Here is a 25,998-nt window from a genome sequence, read left to right as displayed (position 1 = left end):
AACTGGGTCGGTTGTCCTGTAGAATGTCCATATTCTGATAGTTAACTCTAAAGGTTCAACTTTTGTGGCACAAATACTTAGTAGGTAGTGCCATGTATCCCATGTCAGCGTGTGGTTCCCCGTTGGTAGTGATGCTAAGATTAGTGGCTTCAGGTGAAGGAAGTATTTTCAGAGATAATAAAGGGGGGTAATAGTAGTAACAGGCTTTCCTGATGTCCTTCTCTAAAGCCATGGGAACCTAGGGCTTGGAGGCAGAGTCCAGGGTAACAGACCAGAGGATCTGCAGGGGATTTCGGCTGCTCCTGGTGGTTGGGTCTGCCTTATCTGCCCAGTTCTGGAGGTTGTAGGTGTTGTGGGCTAACTGAAGAGCTCCCTACAGCTAACTCCCTGCTGCCCTCCATGGAAGCCCTGAAAGATGTTGTTTCAGGCACTTTGGAGTCCTTGTCCCCATCTTGAGGGTAGTTCAGCGTCAGCTCTGGGGAGGCTCTTGGAACAGACTCAGTCCCTAGGTCGTCTGGTTCAGGATGACTCAGAAGAGAGGCCCTCAGGGCACGCTCAGTCTCTGAGCCATCTGGCTTGAACTAGCCTCAGGTGGTAGGGAGAAGCTTGCTGTGCCACCTGGCACAGATTTGGTATTTCATCAAACAAGGTAGAAGAAACCAAAGGAATATCAAAACTAAGGGGATTCCAAGAGGTATAGATTTGAAATAGGAATGCTCTGAGTGAGGGATCCTGGTGCTTTCCCTCATGATCTAGAGGACCCATGGAGCCACCTCAGTAGCTATGCTGCCTGTCCTGACCTCTGTCGGAGCACGTGCGCCAAGTACTAACACTGTGTTTGCCATTCCAGACCATTGAAAACAGGTGCATCCAGGACTTCATGCACCACGGGATCCACCTTCCACGCAGGTCTCCTGTGCACTCTAGGGTGCGTGAGGTGAGCAAACCATTGTGGTACTAGTCATGGATTTTTTGATAAAGCTGATAAGTCCTAGCTTTGTTTTTAGATTATTGTTTTTGTTAAATTTAAAAATTAAGTTAACCCCTCTCATGCATCAGCCTAAAAGACTTTCTCAGAGTCTTAGTATTTGGTATCTGGCAGTTTTAACTAGAAGAAAGGTATGTTATTGAGAGTCAGAACTTTTTTCAAATAATCTTTAAATTCTTTGACAGAAAAATGTTCAGAATCATTATTTTCTAACTGCCATACCACTTTTTCAAAAACAGAATATTTGGAATTATTTTTATTATTTATTTTCATACGTTAAATTTTCGTTTTGATATTCTGTAAACCAAATGGAATAAATGTTTGGGTAGTTTCTTGTGTGTTTTTAAAAGCTAATCTCAAGGGTGCCTGGCTGGCTCAGTCAGTAGAGCATGTGATTTTTTTTTTTTTTAAGATTTTATTTATTTATTCATGAGAGACACATAGAGGAGGCAGAGACATAGGCAGAGGGAGAAGCAGGCTCCTTGCAGGGAGCCTGATGTGGGACTTGATTCCTGGACCAGGATCACGCCCTGAGCCGAAGGCAGATGCTGTACTGCGGAGCTACCAAGGCTTCCCCAGAGAATGGGATTCTTGATGGCAAGGTCATGAGTTTGAGCCCCATCCATGTGTAGCGTAGAATTTACCCAAAACAAATTAAAAAAAAATTTTTAAAGCTAGTCTCAGAATTTAGATGTGAATTTTATACTTACATTGTAAATGATCTGACTAAATAAGGCTTTATTTTCAATGTCTTAATGACACTGATAGGTGTTTGATAATCATAATGATCTTGGCAGATGGAATTGGGAAATGTGGTCTGTTTAGGACACAGGGTCAGTGTCCTGAACCAGGAGTGATGCCTTGTGTGTTTGCTGTTAGTTTTGGCAACTGTGTATCAAGAAGCTAAATGAATAAAGACTTATCTTTTTAGTGTAGTGAAATTACTATTATTTATAGAATGTAAACATACATTAATTCTATTAAGCTTGAAAGGATAAGGAAACATTTCTTTACATTATTGATACTTTACTTTGAGTTATCCAAAGATAAACCCAGAGATAAATATATCCAGTTGATGCTAGACCTCCAGCCCCAACGACACACAATCCTAGTGTGGCTTCAGTAAGTTGTAGGTCAGCTTGGGTCATTTATTTGGTGTTTCAGATTCTCTCTCTCTCTCTCTCTCTCTTTTTTTTTTAATATTTTATTCATTTATTCATGAGGGACAGAGAGGCAAGATTCTCTTTAATCATAAAGAATGATAGCATGTTAAATTAGATAAATTTGTGATGTTGATTGCTTCCTTCTTGGTACCAAATAAGTTAAGACTTTTTTCCCTAAGGCTTCTTTTGATATTTGATTTTTTGCTCTGGTAATCTGAGTAATTAAGATATAAGTATAGATATCACTGATTGGTAAACTATGGGAAAATACATAGAATTAAAAGAAGAGCATTAATTATATTTCACTTTTTGAATGCAGTATGTTCCTGGACTTTTAATTCTTATTGTTGCTTACAACACATTGTAGCTTCTTCCTCAAATCCCTTTTTTGGGTAAACATCACATTTGTATAATAAATTATTTTACTGATATGTTGAAAGAAGGTTTAGGAAATGCTTCAGACATTTGAAAGTAAAAATCCCTATACTGTTGATGAAAATCTTCTAACATTAAGTATTTGGGTTTTTTTTTAAGATATTTTTTATTTATTTGAGAGAATGAGAGCACACAAGCAGGGGGAACAGCAGAGGGAGAGGGAGAAGCAGGCTCTCCGCTGAGCAGGGAGCCTGACATAGGGCTCCATTCTGGGTCTCTGGGATCATGACTTGAGCAAAGGCAGATGCTTCAGGCAGACTGAGCCACCCAGGCACCCCTAAAATTAGGTGCTTTTAATGGTTGCCTAACTCTGGGAATATATACTAAAGGCCACTGAATTATGTACTTTAAAAGGGTGACTTTCATGGTTTGTGACTTATAACAATAAAAATGTTTAAAAATCTTCCTGTACACATTCAATGCAATCCCTATCACAATACCATGGACTTTCTTCAGAGAGTTGGAACAAATAATCTTAAGATTTGTGTGGAATCAAAAAAGACCAAATAGCCTGGGGAATATTGAAAAAGAACCAGAGCCGGGGGCATCACAATGCCAGATTTAAGTTGTACTACAAAGCTGTGGTCATCAAGACAGTGTGGTACTGGCACAAAAACAGACACACAGATCAAGAGAACCCAGAAATGGGCCCTCAACTCTATGGTTAACTAATATTTGACAAAGCAGGAAAGACTATCCACTGGAAAAAAGACAGTCTCTTCAATAAATGGTACTGGGAATATTGGACATCCACATGCAGAAGAATGAAACTAGACCATTCTCTTACACCATACGCAAAGATAAACTCAAAATGGATGAAAGATCTAAATGTGAGACAAGAATCCATCAAAATCCTAGAGGAGAACACAGCCAACACCCTCTTTGAACTTGGCCACAGCAACTTCTGGCAAGATACATCTATGAAGGCAAAGGAAACAAAAGCAAAAATGAACTATTGGGACTTAAGAGAAAAAGCTTCTGCACAACAAAGTAAACAGTCAACAAAACTAAAAGACAATCTACGGAATGGGAGAAGATAATTGCAAATGACCTATCAGATAAAGTGCTAGTATCCAAGATCTATAAAGAACTTATTAAACTCAACAGCAAAGAAACAATCCAATCATAAAATGGGCAAAAGACATGAACAGAAATTTCACCAAAGAAGACATACACGTGGCCAGCAAGCACATGAGGAAATGCTCTGCATCACTTGCCACCAGGAAAATACACATCAAAACCACAATGAGATACCACCTCACACCAATGAGAATGGTGAACATTAACAAGACAGGAAACAACAAATGTTGGAGAGGATGTGGAGAAAGGGGAACCCTCTTGCACTGTTGGTGGGAATGTTAATTGGTACAGCCACTCTGGAAAACTGTGTGGAGGTTCCTCAAAGAGTTAAAAATAGATCTGCCCTATGACCCAGGAATTGCATTGCTGGGGATTTACCCCAAAGATATAGATGCAGTGAAAAACCGAGACACCTGCATCCCAAAGTTCATAGCAGCAATGTCCACAATAGGCAAACTATGGAAGGAGCCTCGGTGTCCATCGAAAGATGAATGGATAAGGAAGATGTGGTCTCTGTATACAATGGAATATTATTCAGCCATTAGAAACGTGCTTCAGTGTGGATAGAACCTGGAGGGTATGATGCTGGGTGAAGTGAGTCAATTGGAGAAGGACAAACATTATATGGTTTCATTCATATGGGGAATATAAAAAATAGTGAAAGGGATTAAAGGGGAAAGGAGAGAAAAATGAGTGGGAAAAATCAGAGAGGGTGACAGAACTTGAGAGACTCTTAACCCTGGGAAGCGAACAAGGGGTAGTGGAAGGGGAGGGGGACAGGGTGACTGGGTGATGGGCACTGATGGGGGCACTTGACAGGATGAGCGCTGGGTGTTATAGTATATGTTGGCAAATCGAACTCCAATAAAAAAAAATATACAAAAAAAAAATCTTTCTATAAGGAGCATTTGGGTGGCTCATTCAGTTGAATGTGTGACTCGTGGTCTCAGCTCTTGATCTCAGGATCATAGGTTCAAGCCCTGAGTTGAGCTCCAGGTTGGACATGGAGCCTACAAAATAAATAAATGAATGAATAAATGAATAAATACCTACCAACCTACCTTTCTGTAAAGTGAGTATACGATTGATACCAAAACTTGATAATATTTTACACACAAAAGAACTGTAGTCTAATATCACCACCATCAATAAAAATTTCTACATAAAAAATTAATCAGAAAATAATCCCCAGACTGTAGTTCGTTTAGGATAAAGTTGATTCAGGTTCAAACACTTAAAGTATAATCTATTGTTGGATAGCTTAACTTAGTTTTTATTTTCCACTTTTCACTAATAGAATTTTAATTCTAAAGAAGAGTGGTGAATTAAGGAATTTTGGCAAAACTGAGTTGCTGGAGACAAGAGTCTGAAGAGTTATGGGAAGACTGGCTAGTGAAGAGGGCAATAGGACAAAGGAGTGGAAGCTGAGTGTACAGCCCATCCTTTGATTGTTCCTAAGCTTGGGGATGTTCAATATCTAAGTTAAGCTGGTACGGTAAAGGCTCACGGAGCAGTAACACCCGTTTTGAGATATATGCATGTTTCAGATGCTCTTCAAGGTTCTTTGAACCAGACACTTGTAGCCAGCTCATTTTGGAACCAGAAGGGGCTATAGAAACCATTCAGGCTGACTCCTTTACACACACTCCTCCACTTCACCTTGAAGGTCAGAGGTCTCTGAACTCATTTTGAGGTTATTTGACTTTTGGTAGAAGGGTAGAAACTATGACCCAAAGTCATTGATCTTTGTTTCTTCATAGGCTTCTTTCATGTGATTTCTCTCATGTGTTTAGTACAGTCAATATCTATTGTTATATCTTCTCCTCTTAGGGAAGAGTTGTCAAGACTTGCGAAGCATGAGGGCCTGTTTTGGTGTAGAGGACAACCTGCCCTCTCTGTTCAAAGTAGGATCTTAAATGCTCTTTTTGAAAACATTACCTTTCTTTTTTTCTTTTCTTGGATCTCAGGTGCTGAGTTATTTTCATCATCAAAAGAAAGTTCGTCAGGGAGTGGAAGAGATGCTTTACAGATTGTATAAACCCATCCTTTGGAGAGGACTAAAGGTACACCTATTAAATACTCCATCCATGTTAAGAATGTGCTCATTATGCTTTTGAATTTATTGTGCTGTAATCAGGCTTGTGATAAGGCAGTATAAATGATACTGGAAGCTGGGGGCTTTTTGAAGTTTGGGACACATTTTTTTTTTTTTTTTAAGATTCATTCATGAGAGACACACAGAGAGGCAGAGACACAGGCAGAGAGAGAGAAGCAGGCTCCATGCAGGGAGCCCAATGTGGGACTTGATCCCCGGACTCCAGGATCATGCCTGAGCCGAACGTAGACGCTCAACCGCTGAGCCACCCAGGCATCCCTGGGACAAATGTTTTATTCTTGTATTAAAAACATTTTTAGGCCTATTAGACTGGGAATTTGAATTGGTTTAGTGCAGATTCCACAGCAGGAAGGGCATTTGTCATGCCATATAAACCAGCAGAGGTGTTGAGGTTCTGCATAGCTGAACTGGGCCATCCTGGCTCTCAGAACCTTCTGCTTATGACTGAGACACAGAATCACAGCTGTCGGGGAGTGATGGAATTAACATGAGTGATTTTCTACATGGTAAACCTAGTGTTGGAAGAGAGAGAGTCACTGTTTCTTAGTGACATAAGATGGGCTCTGAGATGAGGAATTGGGTCTTTATTTTTTTTTTAAAGATTTATGTATGTATTTTAGAAAGAGTGTGTGCATCTGTAGGGAGGGACAGAGGAAGAGAATCTCAAGCAGACTCCCACTAAGCAGGGAGTCTTACCCCGGGCTCAATCTCACAACCTATGAGATCATGACCTGAGCTGAAAGCAAGAGTTGGAGGCTTAACCAACTGCACCACCAAGGTGCCCCCAAAACATGTGGTTTGTACCCTCTTTCTGTCTTTCTTTTCTTTTCTTTCTTTCTTTCTTTTTTTTTTTTTTTTTTTTTAAGTAGGCTCCACGCATGGAGCTTGAACTCATGACCCTGAGATCAACACCTGAGCTGAGATCAAAAGCCAGATGCTTAACCAACTGAGCCAGCCAGGTGCCCCCAGGCCTTTTAATATCTGTCCTTACTGAGCCAAGGGTTTGATTTAGCCCATGGATTGTCTAAGTTTGGTCACTTTAAAGGTTGTAATTGTCTTTAATATGTAAGTAATTCTATATTGAGATACTTAGAACCATTTAGGAAATCTATACTGAAGCCTTTGAATGTTTGCTTTTTGGATTCTGAAATACTCTTTTCTTATTCCAGGCCCGAAACTCTGCGGTCCGGTCAAATGCTGCCCTACTGTTCATTGAAGCATTTCCTATTAGAGATCCAAATTTCAATGCTATTGAAATGGATAGTGAAATTCAGAAACAGTTTGAAGAACTCTATGTATGTATTGCATGTGACTGAGTCCTCTATGATGTCAGCTATGTCTGGGCCTGTTGTGGGTCCTGGCCCCCTCCTCCCCCACCCCCACCACTCCATAACTACCTGTGTGCTGCCCTCTGATGGCAGGCTTTCTAGATCTTGACACTTCATAGAAATCCATGTTCTTCCTGGTGCCTTCTCTCACAGTGTGGACCCAATAGTTTTATTCTTTTTGTCACCTTTGGAACATCTAATTATTTATTATTCTGTATAGTTTTAAATGTTTTCCCTGTCTTCTTGTGTCCCCAGCACGGAGGCGGTATAATATGTAATTATAGTAGATTCCCAGATTTGATGCTACTTCTCTATAATTGTTATCACTTTGGGCAAGCCACTAACTTTTCTGTCTTTATCTGTGAATCGGGGATGTTGGTATTGCCTGCTCTCAAGTTATGGGGTAGTGTGGATGAACAAACACTGGTGATGTTTTAAGGCAAGCCTGTGAATAATGCCTGCTGCAATAGATTTTTCAAATGACTGATTTTTTTTTTTTTTTTCTTCTGACTGATTTTTCAAATGAGACTTTAGAGCATTAGGATGCCACATTTATTTCCAAAGATACATGGATCTTCTTCATCTGGCTGGAAAGTGCTATCCTCTGTCTATTTCTCTACCTTCCCTTACATTTTCAGGGCTTCCTAACACAAGCTAAAAAACATTATTTATTGTCCTAGTTAGTAGAATAAAATTTTAGGAAGTAATAGCAAAAATGCCATGATAAAGGTGGTTAACCATGGCATTCCCAAAATACTTCCTTTTGTTGGTTTCTTTTTTAAGTTTCAGGATTTTTTTTTTTTTTTTTTTTTTTAAGAGAAAGGGAGCTAGTACGAGTTGGGGGAGGGACAGAGGAAGACAGAGAAGCAGACTCCCTACTGAATGCAGAGCCTGACATGAGGCTCAGTCCCAGGACCCCGAGATCATGACCCAGCCAAAGTCAGATACTTAACTGAGCACCTTGCTGCCTGTTTGTTTTTGATTTAATGAAAAATCTCAGACATGCAACAAGTTGAAATAATAGTATAATGAATATGTATAGACTTGGCTCTTTGTATGCACATACATATATACATATGTGCACACGTGTGCATATACGTACATACACACCTCCATACAGACACACATCTAAAATGAAGTGATTGGTATTTTGTGATTGGTATTTTGCTATAAGTGCCTTATTTGCATGTATATTTATGTAAAATTCCCCTTGAGAATCATTAAGTTTGTGGGGCTAATGTTGGTAGGCAAATCAAAGCTAGATTTTGGTAGTTTTTAGCCAAAAAATCTATGAAAACTTTTTCTTTTCTTTTTTTAGTAGAGATTTTATTTTATTTATTTGAGAGAGAGAGAGATCATGAGCCAGAGGAGGGGCAAAGAGGGGGAGAAGCAGTCTCCCTGCTGAACAGGGAGCTTGACTTGGGATTTCATCATGACCTGAACTGAAGTCAGGCACTTAACTGACTGAGACACCCAGGTGCTCCAACTTTTGCTCTTTTTAACTCAGGTGTCCAAATCTGTGAACCACTGTTGTTTTTAAATGTGTAAATGTCTGCCTTGGATGTGGTGATGGGGTGTGTGCTGCCAGTTTTCTACAGTACCTGCCATTTCACACATGCACAGGGAGGGTATGGCCCCCATGCTCCTGAGCAGAACACGTGCAAGCAGACTGTATAGATATCTTGCTGGGGACCTCCTTAGCCCTAGTGCTGGGCAGCAGCACACATAGCGATGGAGAGCATGGAGCCACACATTTTGTTTTGAATCCCACTTAATAAGTTTGGTCTTCATCAAATTGCATAACCTCTCTCTAGTCCTGTTTTTTCTTTAAAATTAGAAATAATATTCTGTAGGATTATGATAAGGTCTCAATGAAAAATTATAAGTGAAACATTTAGCTTAGTCCTAGCATTAAGATGACAGTGGTTATAAGTGAAAGGGATTTAGAGTACACTTATCTTTATAAGCACCGAGTAATATGTAGAATTGTTGAATCACTCACTATATTGTACACTGGAAATTAATAACACTATGTTAACTACACTGGAATTAAAATAAAAAAATATTGTATAAAAAATGACAGTGGTTGTTACTGTCCATAGGATCGTTGAAAATATGTAAAGTGATGTGATTATCCCATATAATATGAAGAGCATATTGGTGAATCCTATGTCTCTTGTACTAGAAACAAATGAATTTCTAGAGGTGTATAGGGAGCTGTTAGTCTCTTAGAGAAGTAGATGCCATCAAGTACTTGGTATCTTGGATATTCTTAGAATATTGGCTAGTGATTGGTGTAACTATAGCTCTTTCTATTCCATTAAAAATCCCTTATGTTGTAAGTTGGAGAAATCGTACTGTGAGAACCTCATAGTTGGTAGAAATATTGTTTGAATAAAAATGTTTCCAAACTACAGAGGTTCATATAATTTTAGCAAATGTGTGATATGTACATGTTAATAAGTTTAAGAGGCAGGACCTATGAAATAATTGTTTTACAATGAAAAATAAATTAGGGGGATCCCTGGGTGGCTCAGTGATTTTAGTGCCTGCCCTTGGCCCAGGGCACGATCCTGGAGTGCCGGGATCGAGTCCCATGTCGGGCTCCCTGCATGGAGCCTGCTTCTCTCTCTGCCTGTGTCTCTGCCTCTCTCTCCCCCTATGTCTATCATGAATAAATAAATAAAATCTTTAATAAATAAATAAATAAATAAATAAATAAATAAATAAATAAATAACGATGTGGAGTACTTTAAAAAAAAAAAGAAAAAAATAAATTATATATAGGAATGGAGATTCTTAATAGAGAAAATACCTAAAAGAAATGCCAAATCTCTGTTAGATTCTAACAGGTAGGCCGTATTAAGACTAAAACACAGTCATCTATATTCAGATTAATCATTGTTAATTTTGTTTTTGTTTTATTACCTATTAAAAAATAAAAATTACCTAATGTTAGGAGCACCCAGCTGGCTCAGTTGGTGGAACATACAACTTTGGATCTCAGGGTCATGAGTTCCAGCCCCAGGTTGAGTGTAGAGATTACTTAAAATCTTTTTAAAAAAATTATTAAATGATATTTTATTTGAATAGAAAGGAAGAAAAAACTAAAAGATGATTGAAGTTAAATGTTTTTTCAGAACAAGAATTAAGTTCTAAATGACTCCTCTAAGTTTAACAGATAGAAAACACCAGTGGTATAGTTTAAAATTATGTATTTCTGGGCAGCCCCGGTGGCCCCGTGGTTTAGCGCTGCCTTCAGCCCAGGGTGTGATCCTGGAGACCCCGGATTGAGTCCCCTGTTGGGCTCCCTGCATGGAGCCTGCTTCTCCCTCTGCCTGTGTCTCTGCCTCTCTGTGTGTCTCTCATGAATAAATAAATAAAATATTAAAAAATAAAATTATGTATTTCTTAGTGATGTGTTTGTGTATTTCAAGTAGCAAAACTTGGCAGTCTCATAAAAATGAGATATCAATGTCTAAATGGGTTTTTAAAATAATAGTTTCAAAATTGAACATAATAATAGTCTCTGCTCCAGCAGAAAAGGACTGGTGTGTGAGCAACATATCCTGTGGAGGCTGTGAATCACGTCTGGGGGTGAAATGAACCCGTGGGCAGTCATCAGAGCTTTAGGAGCTGAAATAGTTTCCATCAGCCCTGCTCTGCAGCAGGGTATTTTTTGGAGGCATAGATTTCTGAGTATTTGAATCCCAAAGTATTAATTTTTTCCCCTAACACCTAATTTGTAGTTTGGCCAGATCGAGAGAATTTTTTTATGTTCAAAATCATTTTTTTCTAGGACTGTTAAAATAGTCTCTATTGTTTTCTAGCATCAAGTGTTTCTGAAACTTTCAGGATGTTTTTCTCTTTTTTAAGAGATTGGACAATAATAGTCTCTAAAGTTCTTTTTTTTTAAGATTTTATTTATTTATTCATGAGAGACACACAGAGAGAGGCAGAGACATAGGCAGTGGGAGAAGCAGGCTCCCTCTGGGGAGCCGGATGTGGGACTCCATCCCAGGACCCTAGGATCATGCCCTAAGCCAAAGGCAGATGCTCAACCACAGCCACCCAGGCGTCCCCAGGATGTTTTTCTGTGTCTTGATTTTTTTCCTCCCCTCTGCTGAGTTTACCAGGAATCTTAGTCTATTCGTTTGAATCTTAGGCAAATGAAGCTTTCTTAGTGTAATCTCTTTATTTTCTTTTTCTCGTTGCCTGTTCTTTCCTAACTCCTTTTAGGAGGCAGTGCAGTATAATAAAGAGCAGAGTTGGCAAACTGTGTGACAGGCCAGATGATAATGAGGGTAGGTCCGTGGACCATGTGGTCACAGCCATGGGCTGCATAGAAGTGAGTGAGTGTGGTTTGTTCCAGTAAGACTGTGTTTGAGAACACCAAAATTTAAATTTCATGTAATGTTCACATGTCACAAAATATTATTATTCTGTTTTTTTAAGCATTTAGAAATGAAAAATCATTCTTAGGCATTGTGGACCACACACAGACGGGCCTGGGCTGGATTTGGCCTCCAGGTTGGCTGAGAGTTCGTGATCTTTTTGGATCAGGTACTGAGTAAATGGAAACAAGTTTTCGTGAGGACTGATAAAGGAGATAATCCAATACGTAAGAGCAGTGATCATTTCCTGGTGTCCTCCATGTGCCTTAGCTGTTCTTTCATACTTTTGTTCTGTTGGTGTTTCTCAAACTTGAGTAGTGTAGAGAGTTTCTTTTGAAGTTCAAATGTTGAAGCGTCCTGTGAGCGTGTGGGTGTTGAGACACAGTGACTCTCCTGGAGAAGCCACATCACAAGTGCCCACCCTGAGTGACTTTGGCAGTCCTGGGATTGTTTGGGGATACAGAGATGAGCCCAGAACTCGTATGAGACTGTGTGCTAATTAGCTAATTATCCAGAGTATATTTTTGAAGAATGACATTGAAAGTAATTCATAGGAAACAAAATCTATAAAACCTGTGAATTCCAAAGATAGTTCTTCAAATTGCAAAAGTTCTCTCTCTCTTTTTTACCCCCTTTTTATCTTGCTGTTTGTTTTTTCTCTGATGACCTATTACTTTTCTGTCCTTATTTTTGAGAAGAGTTGGGTGATGAGGTGGTTGGCAGGGGTTTTTCTCTAGTTGGGTAGGCATTTTCCTTGTATGGTAAGTGGCTTGTTTTGCACAAGTGGGCAGGGCTTGTCAGCAGATCGGGTTCCCTTTGGGTTCTGTGGCTGAGGGTTACTTGAGGCCAGTGACCCCAAGGTAGGGGAGGGGCCTTTCCTCCTGGTGGCTTTTTTGGGGCGGGGGGGGGGGGGGGCAGGTCTGAGCTCTGGCAGGGTATAGGAATGTCTGATCACAACCTTTTCTGCTCTTTCTATGAAATCTGTTTTTACTTTCCTTCTTGTAGAAATCTCTAGTTTTAGAGGCACTTGGGTGGGTCAGTTGGTTCAGCATCTGCCTTTGGCTGGGGTCGTGATCTTAGGGTCCTGGGATTGAGGCCCACGTTGGACTATGCTCAGGACTATTCCCACTCTGTGCACTCTCTCTCTCTCTCTCTCTCTCTCTCTCTCAAATAAATAAAACCTTAAAAAAAAATCCTTCGTTTTCAATGTTACTATCTCTACTACTTTGTCATTTTTGTCAGATTTGGGGAGGAGAGGAAGTAGGTGCTTATTCATCTTAACTTGAACAGCTTTTTTCCCCTGATTACAGAGTAAGAATTATTTGTGCTTTTAAACTTTTATAATAGAAAAATTTGCACATAATGGTAGAAAGCCTAGTATGATGAACCCTGTATACGCATAATACAGTTTCAGTAATTACTGGCCCAAGCCTAATCTATTTCTTCTTTGTTTTTGTTTTTTTTTAAGATTTATTTATTTATTTATTCATTCATTCATTCAATCATTCATTCATTCATTCAGAGAGAGAGAGAGAGGCAGAGACACAGGCAGAGGGAGAAGCAGGCTCCATGCAGGGAGCCGCCCCTATGGGGGACTTGATCCCAGGTCTCCAGGATTACACCCCGGGCTGCAGGTGGCACTAAACCGCTGTGCCACAGGGGCTGCCCTTCTTCTTTGTTTTGAAGCAGATCTGAGATACATCATTTTAATTCTTAAGTATTTCAGTAGAAATTACTTAAAGATAGTGATATTTATTTATTTATTTTTAAAGATTTTACTTATATATTCATGAGAGACACAGAGAGAAAGGCAGAGACATAGGCAAAGGGAGAAGCAGGCTCCCTACAGGGAGCCCGATGTGGTACTCGATCCTGGGACCCCAGGATCACACCCTGAGCCAAAGGCAGAGGCTCAACCACTGAGCCACCCAGGCATTCCAGTGGCTTTTTTGTTTAAAAAGGATAATCATGCCATCATCACAACTAAAGAAAAATTATTAATTGAAGTTATCAAATATTGAGTGGTGGCTTAGTTTTTTAAACACTTAAAAATTTTGTTTTTAATTTTAAGTAAACTCTGTGCCACATATGGGATTTGAACTGAGGACCCTGAGATCAAGAGTCACACGCTCCCTTGAACCTGGGCCAGCCAAGATTCTCCTGGGTCATTGTTTTTGAGTGATATTTTATACAGTTTTTCCTGTTTTGTTTGAATCTGTGTCTAAGACCCACGCATGTGGTCAGCCAATATATTGGTAAGACCTGGTAGCCTCAGGCTCTTTCTCCTTTTGGCTTGCTATTTTTGTTGTTGTTGAAGAAGCCAAATTATTCTTTTGTTTCTTTCATTCTGGGTTTTATAGAACATAGCCCTGTGGTGTTGCGTTCCTCTGCCTTTTGTCTTTCCTGAATGTCAATAGGTGTAGAGTTGATGGGTTATTTTTGTGGGGAGTTTGTTTATTGTGTCAGATTCTTCATGGGGCTGTTGTATACTTCCATTCAGAGATAAACAACATCTCGTTTATTTTTGTATTTTTTTTAAAGGGGAGGTGACGGGTAGAGAGAGAGAGAATCTTAAGCAGGCTCTACACCCAGCGTGGAGCCTGACGGGGGGCTCCATTTCACAACCCTGAGATTATGACCTGAGCTGAAACTAAAAGTCGGACATTTAACTGACTGAGCCACCTAGGTGCCTCCTCTTTTTGTATTGTTAGCAACCACTAATGACTGTTTCTTGGATTAATTCATTACAGGTAGAATTACTTTATTTTGGGCTTAGTGCATTACAGAATTTTGGAAATTCAAGAGAGTGGTTTACATGGGCTGTGCCTGTAGGATCGGCTGAAGTCTGCATACCTCACTGAATGTGGTATTTTAGGCTCTGCTGTCAGCAAAGTCCTATAGATGGGATTGACAGATATGGCACCACACATGAATGGATTGTCCTCTTTAAATGCTCAACTATAGAAATGATAGTTGATATAGAATGATAAATAGAAATGATATAGAAATGATAAATAATGTGTGAATCTGTATAGGACCAGTATTTCTGTAACTTGAAATGACTGCTTCTTTGTGAATGCACAGAGTGCTAATCTGTAAAGCCAGTATTGATATTAAGGAAACTGATTTAAGATCTTAAGTCTTTTTTTCCCCTCCAACTTATAGAGCCTATTAGAAGATCCTTATCCGATGGTCCGTTCTACTGGGATCCTTGGTGTTTGTAAAATAACTTCCAAATACTGGGAAATGATGCCTCCAACCATTCTTATTGATCTCCTCAAGAAAGTAACTGGGGAACTGGCATTTGACACAAGCTCAGCTGATGTGCGCTGTTCTGTCTTTAAGGTAGGATTTAAAATGATAAAGCAATATTAATCACAGAATAATGAAAAAATACAGAGAAAGAACAATTTTTAAATCACTTGTAATTTTGCTCTATAGATATAACTCTGGGCACTTGTAAGGAATTGTAAATGTCTTCTACAAAAAAGACCTACTGGAAATAATACCAGTTTTTGATGTATGGCCAGGATGGGTAGGCAGTGCTTTTAAAACAGGAACTGTATGTAGTACTTAAATTTTTTTTTTAATTAATAGTTAAAATTGACTTTTTTGGTGTACCATATGTACTTTTAACAAGAACCTACAAAACTGTCCTTTCTCCCATCATCTAGTTTCAACAGTTGTCTAAAATACATCTCGTCTTGTTTCATCTTAGGCCAATCCATTGTCTCCCACTATTGGTTACTTTGAAACAAACCCTGGACATTGTATCAGCTCATCTGTAATTATTCAAGTATGATGATTAAAACATAAGGTCTCGTTATAGTTAATGATAATAATATTGTATGGTGCAGATGGTAACTACACATTTTGTGGTGAACATAGCATATGTATAGAATTGTCCAACTACTATGTTGTACACCTGAAACTAATGTAACATTGTATGTCTATACATACAATGTCAGTCTATACAACTGACTATAATTCAAACAAAAAAGAGGTCTCTTTAAAAAATTGTTTTTCCTAATAAGTGGACAAGTGAAGGTGGAGTATATCAGATATCCAGATTGCTGCCTGGTCTGAGCTTGGGGAAGTCACTCAAACCACCTGTCAAAGGTACACATGTCTGTAGGTATGCATTATGAGTGCCCCCGGCGGGTGTTCTGTAATCTCTGGTTGTCATGTAGGATTGAGTCAAGAAATAGGAGAATTCATGGGCTACTAAAAAAATGTGAAAGGATTGTTGAATCCTAGCTTTGGACACAAATTGGCTTTGGAGCCCTCCACCAGCACTTGTTCTGTATTTCTTTCAACTCTGAAATCCTTTAAAGTTTGGCTAAGAGAGGTACCTGGGGAGCTCAGTTGTTGAGCATCTGCCCTTGGTTCATGTTGTGATTTCAAGGTCCTGGGATCGAGTCCTGCATTGGGCTCCCTGCAGGGAGCCTGCTTCTCCTTCTGCCTGTGTCTGTGCCTTTCTCTCTGTGTCTCTTGTGAATAAATAAACTCTTTTTTAAATCAATCAATCAATCAATCAATCAATAAATAAAATTTGACAAAGAGAAAGCATTTCAGAATTATTTCATAACTGCTTTAATTTTGTTTGGGTGGAACAAAAGATGAGCTGATTATCAGTGTTGAAACTATACTAATTCATTAAAAGTTTGCTTTTTATATGAAACAGTTTTATAAGTTTCCTGTCGGTATATTTATTTCACTAGTAGTTCACTAATAAAGATGGAACTGAGTATTTTCTTAACTTTTTATTGTTTATATTCTAAATTTGAATTGTTTCTATTTCTCCTTTTTGATAGTGTCTGCCGATAATTTTGGATAACAAATTAAGCCACCCACTATTAGAACAGCTTCTGCCAGCACTGAAATACAGTCTCCATGACAATTCAGAGAAAGTGAGAGTGGCTTTTGTGGATATGCTGCTGAAAGTGAAAGCCGTGCGGGCTGCTAAGGTAGGATAGGCAGGACTTTATCATCGAAGATGTGAAATTAAGAAGTATATTCGTTTTCATCAGCAAAAGACAAAGCAATTTTAATTCCAAGAGTTTTACTAATCACGTTTAAACTAGTGGATGTGTGGTATGTTCTGCCAATTTATTTGTGTCATAAAATTTTGTTTTGTGATTTTCACTGAAGTTTCTAGAAATATCATCAGTGTATTTTCTTTCTGAAAGACATTAATGTAAAACAACCCCCATCTTAAGTTTTATTTTTTTAATTTTTATTTTATTTATTCATTTATTTATTGAAGATTTTATTTATTTATTCATGAGAGACACAGAGAGAGAGAGAGGCAGAGACACAGGCAAAGGGAGAAGCAGGCTCCACGCAGGGAGCCCGATGTGGGACTTGATCCCAGGACTCCAGGACCACGCTCTGGGCTGAAGCCAGGCGCTAGACCGCTGAGCCACCCAAGGATCCCTTAAGTTTTATTTTTATCATATGCATAAAAGCTTTTGTTCAAATATTGAAATGCTTGCCACTCAGCAACGACTTAAATATTACTAGGAGAATTCCCTTCATTTTATAGAAGGAAGGAGTAATTGTGCTGTGGTGTACATTTAACATCATGTAAACTTTGACAGTGAGGGTGTGCTCCCTTAGCTTGAATCCAATTTAGCTTTTGTCTCAAAGTATTAGATTTTTTAACTTCATTTGTTAACGCTATGTCTTTTCTTCCTCCACATAGTACTTTTCTGATATTGACTTTAAAATGCTATTTTGTCCCAGCACAGAATTTGGGAAGAACCTGACACGTCCAGTAGTCTCGGGTTAACCATATAGACCTGTGCTGTGTTCACAGAATGAAAGAACGCTATGTTGCAAGCAGTGTAGCAAAGCAGGTGAATGGTGAATCCATGCATTGGCCATTTGGTCTTGGGTTGAATCTGCTTCTGTGGTGATTGTGAATTTGCACTGCATAGTTAGGTGCACTGGAGTGTGTTGGCAAGTGTTCTTTGCTGGTGGTGTTGTTAGCTACAGATGTGCTGTTCAGGATTACAGCTCAGTATACCCAATAGCCCATCTAGACTGACACGCAGGCAGAAGGGGAACAGGGAAGGTAAGGGAAGTTGTTAGAGTTGTCAGATCCTCAGACTCATCACCCCCCTTCTCTTAAACCTTGAAAGCACTGCCTCTCACCCTTGAGTAAAAGTCTCCAGTCACCTAATTGCCAGCCTTAGTTTTGTAGTTAGTTGGCTAGACGCTCCCCTCTGAAGCCATCTGGCTCTGTGGGGCAAGGGCTGATAGAGAGGTGGGCCACCATGCCATCCTCTCTGTTTGACTTACTGCTGGCAGCACTGTGGTGCTCTTTGCCTCCCCAGAACCAGCCGAGTAGACTGTGGGACTTGGACTTATTGTCTTTACTTCAATTACTTTTTTGGAAATACTGAGAGGTATGAGTGGAAGTATCCCAGGAGGTTTCCTGGGTAAGTAATCAGTAGTGTCAGATACTCAGAGATTTCCTGGAAGGGGAGGTATGAATATTTTCATCTGGATTTTCCATAGAGGCCATTAGGACTTTGGCAAGAACAATTTCAGTGAGAGTAGAAGCCATGCTACTGTGTGCTGAATTATAAGTGGGGTGAGGAAGTGGAAGTAGAGAGGCAGAGAGAGGTCCCAGGTGGAAGGAAAGGTGAGCTGCAAGGAGTCAGGAAATTGAGTTTTGGGGGAGTTTTGTGGGGTGGTTTTTCTTTTAAGAGTTAAGATGACCTGAAAATCTTTCATTGCTGATGAGAAAGATCAGTTGAAAGTCCTGGAAAGGAGACAAATTTTTAGAGCCAGGTCCTTGAGGAGAATGCATGTCAGTAATATTATCCCCATTATACAGAGGAGGAAACTACCCAGACATAGGTATTTGCACCGGATTGCCAGCTGAGAAGTGACTTAGGACAGAATTTGAACATTTCACCATTATAATCTATTTCTACTACTATTTTTCTCTTGTCTGAAGTGTCTTGCCTAGAAGTTTGGCCCTCTTCTTTAGGCAGTAGATGACTTTGAGGCTTTTGAGCAGAGGGATTATAGGACAGTTGTGGTCAAACAGCAGCTGTAAGGTGGGCTAGAGGAGGCTGGTGTGGTCCTCTAGGCAAGCTGGCCCTGCAGAGGGGGAGGCCACGCTGTGCCAGAGGGTTCCGCCCACTGTGGGATGCAGACCAGGTACCTCTGGGGGTCGGGAGTGATGTCTCTGTGTCTCCGACTTAGGGAATGGCATATCTGCTGTAGCTTTCTATGTCCAAACTGTTGTCAATTTTTCTATTCACTGTTCACATTAATGGGCCAAAGCTTATGGTGTTTTAGGAAATTTTTAAATTTTATGACTGATAATCACAGCTATCATTTGAAAGTTTACAGCAAACATGTTACTAACAAGTTGTAATTAACCCTCCCAAAAGTGTTATACTTAGGTACCTTCTAATGTCAGTGCTTCTTACGATATAAATTTATTCTAATTTCTTTACGGAAGAGTCACAGGTTCTGGTATAGTCACTTGAAATGAGTTCTCTTGAATATAAAAATTAGTTCCTTTTTTACTTTCCTCAGGAAATTTTGCTTAAAAAGTGTTTTTAAGACTGTAGGGACAATTGACTATTTCCTTCTGTGTGTGTGCTCCATACATAGTTTTGGAAAATATGCCCCATGGAGCATATTTTGGCTCGTCTGGAATCAGATTCCCGGCCAGTGTCTCGGCGCCTGGTGAACCTTATCTTCAACTCTTTCCTGCCCGTGAACCAGCCGGAGGAGGTGTGGTGTGAGCGCTGTGTCACGCTGATCCAGATGAACCATGCAGCCGCCAGGAAGTTCTATCAGCATGCCCATGAGCACACCGCCTGCACTAATATAGGTATGGGACACCTGCATCTCAGTGCTTGTTATGTTGTCTCCCTAAAGCATAAGCAATGCTATGTAACCTCAGCATTGGTCATTTTAATAAGCCTCGTGCTTTAGTGCATTTCTTAATGATTTCCCTTGAAATAATACTCTCGATGGTTTGGGATTATAATTTTACTATTAGAAAGACCATTTTTTTGAAGAAACATACGTTAACTATTGATTATCTTAAACATTTTAGCAAAGCTGATCCATGTGATTCGCCATTGCTTGAATGCCTGCATCCGGAAGGCAGTGCTTGAGTGCCACGAGAGCCATGAGGAGAGGGAGAAGGAGAACGTGAGTGTGGTCCGTTTTGCCCTGGCTCAGCCATGCCTGTGGCCATGTTACCTTTGAGGCAGACAACACCTCTGTGCTCCATGCTTAGAGACAGGCAGAATGCTAGATCAAAGCTGGCATTTCCATGGACTGTAATGTTGGCAATATTTTTATTTCCCATTCCTTTAGTATTGATAATTCAACTAATTATTTTAGAAGATCATAAATAGTGTTTTTGAAATAATTGTTCTGTATCCTTTGTAGTTCACTGTGGAATTGGGGCAGATTTAATTCAGAGGAAAATTTATTACTGGTAACACTCCCAAATATTCTTGGCCTTAAGCTTCTCTGTGTATTTTATTCTGACTTTGATGTAGCATACACCTGGATTGGATTCTGGATGTTACCAAATTTTATAATTCATGAGTGTTATTGTTCTTAAGGACTTACTCATAGCCACTATTGTGAGATTCTACTAGAAACATCTGGGGGTTGAATATCTAGGAATGAACTTTATTTAGAATTGCCTTTTAAAAAGTAATTAATTGGGGCCCCTGGGTGGCTCAGTCAGTTGAGGATCCAACTCTTGATTTTGGCTCAGGTCATGATCTCACAGTCCTGGGACAGAGCCCCAGTCTGACTCTGTACACTGGGAGGTCTGCTTGAGATTCTCACTCTCCTTCTCCCTCTGTCCACAAACATGCGTGTATCCTCTCTTTCAAATAGATAAATAAATCTTAAAAAAAAATAAAAGTTTAGAAAATAAAAAGTAGTTAATCAGAAGGACTGGTTAGCTGCTATTTCTTCAGAATCCAGAGTGACCACTTACAAGAAATTTAAGGCTTAGACATATATTACTTATAAGCATCGTAGTCCCTTTTCAGGAAGTTGTCTGTAGTGGTTGTTTTCAGGTTGTCAGACTGTCTTGGTACAGTCCCATTATAGGACTGGCTAACAGACCCCATCCATGTGTGTCTGAGCTCGTTGTGTTCTGGGGCTTATGTTCTGTGTAGAAGACTTGGCCAGAGCACATTTGTGGTTTAAGTGGAGCATTCAGAAGAACATAGTGATTATTCCTTATGGCCAGCATAACCTCAGATATGAATGCTATGTTATTTTAGAACAGACTGAGGAGGCCAGTGATTGAGTGGGAGTTGGTCATCATCAGCCCTCAACAGGCCTGCAGAGTGAAGTGGCTGGCAGACAGCCTGGGGTGATCTGATGGTCCAAGTGTGTAGCTGACTCTTAGTAGCAGTCACATCTAGGTAAATTCTTCCCTCCTCCCCCAGTCTGTTCACATCAAAGTTTATGGCAGGAAGTAAATCTTTTTTTTTAAAGATTTTTTTAAATTAATTAATTAATTAATTAATTAATTCATTCATTCATTCATTCATTCATGAAAGACAGAGAGAGAGAGAGAGGCAGAGACATAGGTAGAGGGGGAAGCAGGCTCCATGCAGGGAGCCTGATGTGGGACTCGATCCCAGGACTCTGGGATCACGCCCTGATCCAAAGGCAGACACTCAACCGCTGAGCCACCCAGGGGTCTCTAGAGATTTTCAAGTAGAGGATAAAGTCATTTTCATGAAATGAAAATAGACTTGATAATCTTTTATGTTTCTGCTTTAAGTCTGAAATTCTGAGATGTACTTTTAAAGATAGAGCTGTTGTCATAATAATTGTTCTGATTTAATTCTTTCACAATCAAATTATTTGTGTCTTAGGTTCTGGACAAAACACTGTCTGTAAACGATGTTGCATCCATGGCCGGTTTGCTAGAAATCATTGTGATTCTCTGGAAAAGTATTCACAGAAGTATGGAAAATAATAAGGAAGCCAGAGTTTATACCATTAACAAGTTTGCCTCTGTGCTTCCTGAGTACCTGAAAGTCTTCAAGGTAAGCCTGCTCACACTGTGGGTGGGTGTATTAAGATTACATTTGTGCAGTGTTAGCAGAAGTGTTCAACACACTTAACCTGGCAGGACCTGGTTGGTCATCTGTAAGGGCAGAATGCTGAGCCAGCACATACCTGGCAGGGTAAGTGGCCTCTTGCCGTTTTTGCAAGTGGAGGCCATGTGTCCTTCTTTTTTTTTTTTTTTTTTTTTTTTTAATTTATTTATGATAGTCACAGAGAGAGAGAGAGGCAGAGACACAGGTGGAGGGAGAAGCAGGCTCCATGCACCGGGAGCCCGATGTGGGATTCGATCCCAGGTCTCCAGGATCGCGCCCTGGGCCAAAGGCAGGCGCCAAACCGCTGCGCCACCCAGGGATCCCCATGTGTCCTTCTGTTCTATATCTCCAGCACTCAGAGAAACGTGGCGTTGAATGCTCTGTTTTCCTGTCTTCAATGGTCTATAACGCTATTTGAGAATCTAGTTTGATTCGCTGGGAATTGAGAAGGAAGAGTTTGCAAACACAATATCAGAGTGGCTAAGTTTCGTGGGCACTTTCAGGCATTTGATGGTGTAAGCAGATGGGCTTCTGTAGTGTTTGAGTTGCGTCTGCAAATAGAACCATGCGTGTAACTTCTATTTGGATGAAGGAAACTTGTTTCTTGACTTTTTACTTCTGAGAGAAGTTCATATTTCCAAAACAAATAGAAATAAGACTGAGCGAGAGATGAAAATGTACTCCCAATTATAAAGCAGCCATGGTTTAAGTATAGACTATAAGGATCCTAGGGTTTGTTTTTTTTTTTTTAAGATTTTATTTATTTATTCATAGACACAGAATGAGAGGCAGAGACACAGGCAGAGGAAGAGAAGCAGGCTCCATGCAGGGAGCCCGATGCGGGACTCAATCCTAGGTCTCCAGGATCACACCCCAGGCTGCAGGCGGCGCCAAACCGCTGCGCCACCAGGGCTGCTCAGGATCCTAGGTTTTATGAACCATCCTTCTCTTGGTGAATTGTACTTTGGGGCTCTTCCCAAACTGCTTATGTGACCTTGACCCCTTAGCTTTTCTGAGCTGCATTTCTGTGACTATCAAGTCTCTAAGCTTCATTATGTCCCTGAAATGCAACTCTGACCTATTCAGGAAGGTAAATAATCTAAATTGCCACTATTAGTACATTTAAAAGCTTAAATAATTACATTGGATTGAGAAAACAGCACTATCTCAAAATTGTCAGACCAGAACACAGAAGCCCGTGGTATATTGGATGAGATGATAGATGAGCAGTGTGGCCTGCAGGTGTCTAGGGACCCAAGGAAGGCCATTCATTTCAGATGATTCTGGCAAGTGGTCGTCTCTGCCCTCAGTTGCTCTAAGGACATTGTGCTCTTCTTTTTAAGAGAATAAACAGTCTATAACCCATACAGAGTGGAATTAGTGGTCATTTTCAGTCTACTTTTGTAACTATAAGAAAACATTTTCTGTATTGGGACTTGGGGCGGGGGGGAATGAGTCCACTCCAACCAGATGCAAAGTGCAGGTCAAATTTCAGTGTTGTTTCTGCTTTTGTTCCATGTATGTTTTCAGGAAGTTTGTAATTTTTTTTTTTTCCTGTTAGAGTCCACCATCTCTTCTCTTGCAAAACAAGGATATTTTCTATTAAGTGTTCTTGATTGAGCCTGGTTTACTCTTTGTTTTAATGGGGAATCACAGTAACACTGGTGTGGCTATAGCTTATTAAGTGCCACTGAGGATGGGGTGCTGTGGTGTGCCTCACTGGGTCCTTCCAGCTGCGCCCTCCGCGTTTGCAGAGGAGGAGGTGGACCTCACTGCTGCCTCTTCCTCAGTGCTGTTTCAGCTGGTAAAACTGTGGAGTCTGGTTGGACCTAGATTTGGCTTGGTACCTCCTAAGCCTAAACATTTTCCATTGAACTATACTGTCTTTCCAAAGATTTTCTGACTATTTTATGGAAAACTTTTTCTCTGACTAGTTCATTCTCTTGATATTTATGTTCAGGTTACCAAGTGGACAAAGTTCATTTTTTCCCCCTTTCATCAGTATTATTTCTAAAATAGGAATCAGTGCCTTGATAGCAAAGGATTTGTCTATTCTGTGTACGGATAAATTCCCCGAGATCTAGGTTGGCAATTCATACACAGTACATGCTTAAATATGGTCACAAATTAATAATACATCACACACAGTGGTAAAATGTCATTTAAAACTTTGAAACTGCTTCTCAAATATGAGGCTTCCCAGTAGGTTTAAGTGTCCCATGACCACTGACAGGAGTGCTCTAGTTCTTACTGGGTGTCTCTAAAGGTAAGTTATTAGGAAGTTAAATGGACATCTTTTGAAAATGTCATTGCATTGAAATACCTTTTTCCCCCTTTTTATGCTTTTAGGATGATCGCTGCAAGATCCCTTTATTTATGCTTATGTCCTTCATGCCAGCCTCCACGGTGCCTGCATTCAGGTATTCTCTCTCTCGGGAGGTAGTGAATGGGAACCCTGCATCCCTGTGCTTGGTTATTAGTGTGGCATTCAACAGATTGTCATGCTTCAGTTTTAAGTTCACAATGGTGGCGGGAAAGCAGCAGGATACATTTTCCAGCGGGCTCTGGAGTTGCTAAGGGATATAGAAGAGGCTACATGGAATTCAAGCAGTGTGCTTCCAAGCCCAGCAGGAAGGGCCTTAGGAGTCATGCTGCCTGTGCGTCTGGCATGGCGTGGGTTCAGAGTGTACGTGGGCTCGGGGCCTGGCCTGGAAGGAGGAATGTGAGGAGCCGGTGGTTTTCTGTCAGTTACACCTGAAGACAACATTGTGGAGACAGTGGGTTAGAGAAGATACATTATTGAAATTAATTGTACCTGTTTTTCTTTACTTTTTTAAAGGTGGCTACTAGAAAATTTTAAATGACATAAGTAGCTTGCTTTTGTGGCTCATGTTGTATTTTTTACTGGATGGTGGTGTTCTAAAGTGTTGGTTACTATCTCAGTAAAAATGGCTCAGTTTTATTCATATTTATGGAAAATATTAATGTTTTGATGCTAAGCAAAAATTATTCTCCAAAAAGTAGGAGTCTCTGCTCTGGAGTCTTACGCAGATGACAGAGAAAAGAAAAGCCAGGGGTTTTATGGAACTGGCATGTCCTTGATGACTTAATACTCCTATGGGACTGCCTTGACTTCCGTGTTCCTGAAGCTGCCTCAGATTCCGTATTTCCTGTTGGAACTTACCCTGTGTAGTAATTGTGGGGAAACTATGTTTATTCCTGCAGTGGAGAATATCCAGGAGTACCCTTAGTTTTTAGCTTCCTTATTTTTTTTTCACCTTTTTGCAATGTGGGAAATTGTTACTGAAATGTTAGATCTGATTTTATATATTTGACATTTTTAGCTGTGGTGTGATTTCCACATTAAGAAACCAGGAAGAAGAAGCAGCAGACAAGCGTTATTGTACTTTGTTGGACTGTCTCTGCTCCTGGGGACAAGTGGGACACATTCTGGAACTTATCTTTGACTGGCTACCAGAAGAACAGCCCCAGAGCAAGGTGTATTTCTGTTATGGTTCTTTAAAATTGCTGAGTGAGGATATGTGTGTTAGAAATCATATGCTTTCCTGAGAACATGTATTTTAATTGTTACTTTATCACTCTGTTTTTTCAGAGTAACTCAGCATCTAAACGGAAGGTGAAAATCCATGATACACGCCCAGTAAAACCTGAATTGGCTCTGGCTTACATAGAGTATTTGCTGACCCATCCAAAGAATCGGCAGTGCCTGCTCTCTGCTCCCCAGAAGAAACTTAACCACCTTTTGAAAGCACTTGAAATGTCAAAGGTAATTTTATAGAACAGATATGGACACTGTGAAAGTTGTCCATGTAGTTAGTAGGAGTGACAAAATAAGCTCTAAATTTTTCATACTTAAGAGTATAAAATTTTGGGGGATCCCTGGGTGGCGCAGCGGTTTAGCACCTGCCTTTGGCCCAGGGCGCGATCCTGGAGACCCGGGATCGAATCCCACATCGGGCTCCCAGTGCATGGAGCCTGCTTCTCCCTCTGCCTATGTCTCCGCCTCTCTCTCTCTCTCTGTGACTATCATAAATAAATAAAAGTTAAAAAAAAAAAAAGAGTATAAAATTTTTCCGTCTGGAAAGGAGTTAAGAGTTATCTATCCCTCCTCCTTCAATTTGCAGGCTGGGACGTGACACTCAGGTGACTCACTGGCGGGGCAGGGGAGGAGCCAGCTTACAATTTGGGCCCTTGGTTAACCCTGTTTCTCAGAACATGCCAGTCTAAAGGAAGACTTCTTCCTGCACTTCCCTTGCTGTACTCCTGCACATTGATGTGGGAATACTAGGAATCTTTGAAGGGTGTTTCCTGTGAATTCATCATCTCCTTCTTTCTTACTGGCTCTCTGGCCGTCTCCT

The 25,998-nt window shown here is 40.2% G+C and overlaps 1 protein-coding gene across 5 annotated transcripts in view; it reads left to right on the top strand.

The window, feature by feature from the left end:
- The window catches only part of NCAPG2 (non-SMC condensin II complex subunit G2), a 65,382-nt gene that overhangs the window by 16,850 nt on the left and 22,534 nt on the right, over positions 1–25,998 (top strand). For all 5 annotated transcript variants that reach the window (XM_025993729.2, XM_072763284.1, XM_072763287.1 and 2 more), the window contains 11 exons: positions 851–937; positions 5,634–5,729; positions 6,952–7,077; positions 14,670–14,849; positions 16,319–16,471; positions 19,140–19,362; positions 19,591–19,688; positions 21,392–21,565; positions 23,969–24,039; positions 24,964–25,117; positions 25,233–25,406. In XM_025993729.2, the coding sequence (XP_025849514.1) occupies positions 851–937; positions 5,634–5,729; positions 6,952–7,077; positions 14,670–14,849; positions 16,319–16,471; positions 19,140–19,362; positions 19,591–19,688; positions 21,392–21,565; positions 23,969–24,039; positions 24,964–25,117; positions 25,233–25,406 (1,536 nt within the window). The remainder of the gene's footprint in view (positions 1–850; positions 938–5,633; positions 5,730–6,951; positions 7,078–14,669; positions 14,850–16,318; positions 16,472–19,139; positions 19,363–19,590; positions 19,689–21,391; positions 21,566–23,968; positions 24,040–24,963; positions 25,118–25,232; positions 25,407–25,998) is intronic.

This window comes from Vulpes vulpes, chromosome 7, assembly GCF_048418805.1.
Source record: "Vulpes vulpes isolate BD-2025 chromosome 7, VulVul3, whole genome shotgun sequence".
Classification (NCBI taxonomy): domain Eukaryota; kingdom Metazoa; phylum Chordata; class Mammalia; order Carnivora; family Canidae; genus Vulpes; species Vulpes vulpes.
This window is presented reverse-complemented; position numbering and strand designations above follow the sequence as displayed.